General features: G+C 42.3%; 1 protein-coding gene across 1 annotated transcript; it reads left to right on the forward strand.

Moving 5' to 3' along the window:
• The first annotated feature begins 2,353 nt into the window (after window positions 1-2,353).
• On the forward strand, window positions 2,354-6,234 carry cunh6orf120 (chromosome unknown C6orf120 homolog). The gene is made up of 2 exons (XM_071539341.1): window positions 2,354-2,434; window positions 4,021-6,234. The coding sequence occupies exon 2, from the start codon at window positions 4,069-4,071 to the stop codon at window positions 4,627-4,629; it is 561 nt and encodes a 186-aa protein (XP_071395442.1). The 5' UTR covers window positions 2,354-2,434; window positions 4,021-4,068; the 3' UTR covers window positions 4,630-6,234.

Consider the following 6,234-nt stretch of genomic DNA (forward strand, 5'->3'; position numbering starts at 1 on the left):
ATGCAGGCATTCTTGCGGACGATGTTCCACGAAAAATCTAAATAGCAATGTTTCATGGTTACCTGTCTCCACCCCCCCCCCAATACCCCCTCCCTCCCCAGTCAGACGATCACATCAAGACTCCATGATAGTCCCCCCCCCCCTCCCCTCCTTCCCTCCCTCCCCTCCCAGCTCTGTTCAGAGTCACAGACAGGATGTATAGTATGACAGCAAAACAACAACAACATGCATATTTAAAACCATTTCTTTATCCGCCACTCTTAACGAAATGAAAAACATTGGCGTAAACGACGTGTTTTTATAAGACATCAAATGCAGTGATTTATTTAAATGTTGAGATACTCTTGTATTCTGGGAAAAAAAAAACAACAAAAAAAAAACAACAAAGTGGCTACAACACTACTTAACTTTTCGGGGCCTTTTCGTTTTGAAGTAACATCAGGAAACGCCTCTCTTTAGGGTCCGGGCGGGAGAGTGGCACGCAGGCCCAGGCTGAACTGTTTTGGGGTTTTGTTTTTTTTTCGACGTGTCAGCGTTACTTTCCTCTGCTATTGAACTTGGAAGCCTTAAATTGGTCAACTGGTTTGCAATAATTATTACACTGAAGTGGTGATAGTGAGTTCCACGCAACGTAAATTGTATCTAATGTGACAGATTTACGCAGACTTGTTGAACGAGTATATCTATATAGAATTTACAATTTGATGTGGTTTTGAAAACATACCGACCAAAATCATCCAACTTGTTGTCGAGACTCTTTCCCCTGGAACATTTGTTGTGCTTTTTTTGTTTAAAAATACAGTTGGTGTTCATTAAAGTGAAAAAAGACTATAAAAACAAACAATGTGAAATTAGTACAGTTGATTTTTATGAGTGAGGTGTGAGTGTGCATGCCTGGAAACAGATCTGATTTGTAATTTAACAATTCTTAATCCAGTTTACTACATTTTTGTATGATCATAACTGGCGAGAAGATGATCATAATGGATTACAAATGGTTCTAGCAAAACTGCAATAGAGATGAACGCTGTATATATAACAATTGAAGTATACCTAATGAGAATAAAGAAAATGGCTATGAATCAATGTAGATGATTATGGAGAGAGAATTAAAAAAAAGTCTACACATTTTGGTTTCACAGGGTGTCTGTAGAAACTGAGCGGTGTTTTCAGGCAGGGCCGAATGCTTTGAGGTAGTTTCAAACAGAACACACATTTTTCTTTTCTGAAACTGAATTTAGTCCAGCGTGTCGAATGCCCCTGTGGTTCTGTGATAGCTTTCACTATGAGACGTTCCCCAGTTGCGTCGCTACAGTTTTGCTGACTAATGCTGTTTAGTTATTCCTATTCCTTCCTTCAGTGCTCCACCCTCCACAGTAGTTAAGTTGCAGTTTCACCTCAACACCCACTCCTACACAATGAGGGGTGCGGATGGGACCTGCTTGGATACTCTGTCTCAAGTCAATGCATGTTGGTAAAGCATTGCTACAGTCAGCTACCTTCCTTCATATTATTTTCACTCCAAGTTAACTCCCTCAACTCAATTTAATCCACTGAGAATTGACTAAACCTCTACAGAATGACTCCAGTTAGGTTTTGTCACATTAGGTTGCATTAGGTCTATTTTCTTTAGCCGTACTCATTCACAACTATTACAGGGTGTCAGCAGAAATATCCAAAATTATACAATCTGAACTCAAGGCATTAAAATGTCTTTAACACAGTCAAATCGGACATCTTAAAAGTGTTTGTGTGAAATCAGACCAATCAAGCAGGCCCGTTTCAATGGTGAAACTGGTCAATCTGTCATGAAAAGGTGCTAAAAAGTAGGGCTGAACGATTTTGAAAAAATAACTATTTGCGATTATTTTGACTGATATTGCAATTGCGGTATGATTTGCGATATTAGAGGGAATGGTAATTTTTACATCATTATTCTCATTTTCATTGAAAAACGGATTAAAATGATCGTGGTGTGATTTTTGCGGGGATCTGTACCGAACAAAGATGTTTTCTTAAGTCTGTAGAATATGATGTGTAGGCCAGGACATCTCTGCAGCACGACAATATTTAATTTTAAATGGTATTTTGACACACATTTCTTTAACAAATATTGAAAATTGCAGTAGCCTAGGCCATATTGCAATTTCAATAAAAATTCGATTTGTTGTTCAGCCCTACTAAAAAATAATTGTATACAGCAGTTAGTTCCGACCGAGTGCTGACGTACAATCCGCACTGGGACGTTTTACTTTATGTATCACTCCGCTTTACAGGTGTTCTAAACAGTTGAGGCGCTGTTTGGTTGAGTGTGGTTAGTCGTTTAACCCCCAGTAGGCGGCGGTACTCTGTTTCTCTGTTCTGGGGATTCATGGAAGAGGAAGTGAAGAGCAGGTGGCTCTGAAGAAGATGCTGGCTAGGAAATGACAGCTGTGTAAGTAATGCGAGTATTAAACAGCCAATAAGTCGTTAGTTTACGCCGCTTAGTAATTGCTTTGCGTTCATTCTCAGCAGTTTAAAGTTATTTTGAGACGCTGCTGGCTGCAACTCAGGAACAAACGCCAGCTAATGTTATCCTGACCAAGCTAGCAGTAACGTTAGCAATGTGATATGTGTGTGGTATGTACCTAGCTAAGGCTAACGCCAGGCTACACTTCGTGTCGACGAGGCACACTAGATGGTTAGCCAAGCAAATGTTTTATGGAAAACTTTGTCTTTTTCACCGAGTCAGACTGTCGGTCGTAGTGGCTGGCCGGAGGGTTTCAGCCTTTACTAACGGAGGACGCGTTAGCAAGTTAGCATTAGTTATCATGACCCTTTACGTGCAGTTAGGACCTATTGTTGTATTTTGTTGTTAATCGTATAAAATCAATATTGTTTAGTCAGATTTGTTTTAAACGTCAAAACAATGCTGAATATTAACTGGAGTATCGGTTGGAGTCGACATGCACCGGCTCACGGCTGATTATAAACGTTTTTCCTTCCTGGCTAAGGTCAAACTCACTGGATTGGAATCAAACCAACGAATTTATTTTTAGAGCCGTTGAGCCTCTTGATACCGTTTAGTTTAGTTTCAGCCTTCACTGTAGTGTCACTACCTTGACAGATGTGTTCAGGTCAAGACAGACACCCAGCCACCTGCCAAATACTTGTAAATTCGGGTTGTGGCTGGTAAACATGCCTACTGTACAAGCCACGGGCAGGAAACCAAGTGTCTTCTCTATTCTTAACAAAGCAAGCTGGCTTGTAAAATAGTAGGTGATCTTGATTCATGGCTCAGATCAGTCTGCGAGTCATTTGGGGTGTTCAGATTGAACCATATAATCATCGGTGCAGACTAAGCCTCTGATGGGGATTAATTTTCCAAACAGTCCTTTACTGTGTCCACAGCCTTAATTTTCTGCTCTGTTTGGGTGTCTTTCATTGACTGCGTTTACATGGATACCGGGATGGTTTACCGGGATACTCAAGTCCGCGTTAGTATCTCGTTTTTGTGTGTTGCGCATGCTAACATCATATCCCGATTTCAGAAACGTGGATAAGAACTTATCCCGGTTTTGAGAAACCCGATTATGCTAGCTGGAGTACTCCGAAAGAAACCGGGATACTGTTGCATGTATACATCTTATCCCGGTTTCTGACCGCTGCCGACTACCTGCGCAGGCGCGGCTTCAGCCAAGTGACGTAACAGAAAAACACAAGCAATGGTGGCAAGTCAGGTCACGGTGGAAAACACTAAAGAAACATTACTACGTGGCCAAACATCAAAACAAAACAGTCAAATTAATTAAAGTTTAACAGTTACAAAGGAATGTCAGATTAATGATTTCAAAATTGCCGGTTTGTGTTGTAAACATCACAGGCGCCTGCGCAAATAGCATGCAGTAATCAGTAACCAGGATACTAGTATTTATCATGTATACGGGGATATGAATAACCAGATTTCTCTGTGTTCCATGTAAACGCCATAATTGTGCTGCTCTGCCAATGCGTTTCATCGGGTGTGTTCCCTGTTTTCAGGCTGTCTGGTGTCGTCCAGTCGGCGGCTGACTGACGGACGCCTTCACCATGATGCTGTGCTGCAGCTCCCTGGTCGTAGCTCTCCTCCTGTCCCAGGCGAGAAGCTTCCTGCACCCCTCGGAAGAAGACAGCGTCCCCGAAGAGTGGGTGTTGCTCCATGTGGTTCAGGGCCACATCGGGGCCGGCAACTACAGTTACCTGCGCCTCAACCACGACGGAAAAATCATCCTGCACATGCGCAGCCTCAAGGGAGACGCGGATCTGTACGTGTCCGATAAAACCCTGCGGCCCAGCTTCGACTCCTACAAGCTGCAGTCGGTGACCTGCGGCCAGGACGTGGTGGTGGTGCCCGGGGACTTTGTGAGGCCCGTGGGGATCGGCATTTACGGCCACCCGTCTTACCAGGAGAGCGAGTTCGAAATGCGGGTGTTTTACGATCAGGCGGCCCCTCAGGACCCGTTCGAAAAGGGCTCGTACTCTTCAGAGGACGGACAACAAGGGCAGCAGAAGTTCTCTCCGGCCGCAGAGCAGGACTTTCAAGAAGAGGAGTCTATCTTCTGGACTATTCTGATTGGGCTTTTGAAGATTATAGTTGAAATTTTGTTCTGAAAATAGTGTCTTTGCTGCCATGATAGAAGGAAAAGCTAGTGCTTTTGCAGTACAGGAAGCCCTGATGGCATTGTCTTTCTCTGTAGGTGAGAAAATGTTGCATCAAACTCTGGAAAATTCAGGCAGTTTAATATTTCCTTGCTTTATGAGCAAACATACATACCTCACAGAACATGACTTAAGACCTTTTCACAATCATTATGTTCCATGAGTAAATTGGGCATATGCAGGATCCACCAAACGGCACAATAAAATGTTAACTTTTATAACTGTTTTGCTTGATATTCTTACAATCATCTTCCACCAAAATACACCATGTGGGGCAACGGCAAACAGTTGAAATTGTGCTGAAATAAGAACTTCTTGGTGGATCACAAGAATGCCGAATTCACCAGTGGATCCTGACAATTCAGAAAATGTCTTGCGTCATGTTTTACAAAGTTTGTATGTTTGATGATGATGATGAGGGGGGTGGGGGGGGGTGGGGCAGAGCACAGGCTCACATTTAGTCCTGGCTGAAATATGGCCGCTGCGATTTGCGGGCTTTGAACTGAAATGAACCAATGGGCAAGAGGCGGACATACGAGAGGAATATTTTTGGAGTCTTAACTTATTTTCATAAATCTTTGATTATTGAAGCCGAATTTTGCATCGAAACGGACGTTTCCGTTTTGGTCGAGGCTCACCTCTGCCTGTGAAGTGATTGAATGAAACCACTTGTCTTAATTTTGCATATCGACATCCGATAGGCCGTGCGTCTGGTTTAAATCTAAGGTCAAAACTTAGCAATACAACTGTCTCTGAGTAGTCACGGTTAGCCATTTGGAGTCATACACGGGGTTCCTGTGGGGCTGGAAAATTTTTGAAAGTTTGTGTCAAAGGGCTGGAAAGTTGTGGGGAAATTAATGGGCTGCCTTGAAAGTACTTGAATATTTTTTTTTTAAATTAAAATATAACACCCAAATTTATCAATCTGCCTCAGCTCTCCATCCTAGGATCAACTCTTCACGTCTTGATGAAAACCCTGTGATTGATATTAGTGTTGATACAGCAGCAGTTTTAAAATGAAGGATTTCACCAGGATTTCTTGACTTGACAAGATCCTGAGTAAAAAACAAAACAAAACGAGGCCTCTATGGCGTCTGATTTTTTTTACCAAAGTCACATCTGCCAAAATTAAATCCTTGAATTTAATTGAAAAGGAATTGAATTTGATGTCCAAGTGAGTGTGGGAACCCTGCATTTTTCAAGATTCTTTAATTTACCGTTTTCATCCGCTGCACCAAGTTGTTTGCTTAACACCTGATCAGTATAGACTCCAAATGGGAACTAACAATTTGTAATGGCAGCGCTACTACCCTGTTACGTCAATACTGTGATGCAGTGTGATCACTCGTGCTCACGTTCGCCTGTTGGACAAGCTCTCGATTTTTAACACCACTTCCTGGGTTGGAGTTGAGTTGTGAGAAACATTTCACCGTACCACTGAGCAGAAATGTTCAACAGTGCCTTTTGATCAGTCTTCTCCAGGGTGAACAGCCATGCAATTTTCATGTTTCCAGAGACGTTTGAATAAGGTTTCTAAATAAAGAAATTGTTTTTGCA

Source organism: Centroberyx affinis, unplaced genomic scaffold (assembly GCF_046629955.1).
Source record: "Centroberyx affinis isolate AG114_WGS23_722 - 3 ecotype Tasmania unplaced genomic scaffold, CSIRO-AGI_Caff_v1 ptg003436l_1, whole genome shotgun sequence".
NCBI lineage: Eukaryota > Metazoa > Chordata > Actinopteri > Beryciformes > Berycidae > Centroberyx > Centroberyx affinis.

What these genes read in the sequence shown, in the direction of transcription:
- cunh6orf120 (XM_071539341.1), top strand. Translation starts at nt 4,069, where the DNA reads ATGATGCTGTGCTGCAGCTCCCTGGTCGTAGCTCTCCTCCTGTCCCAG.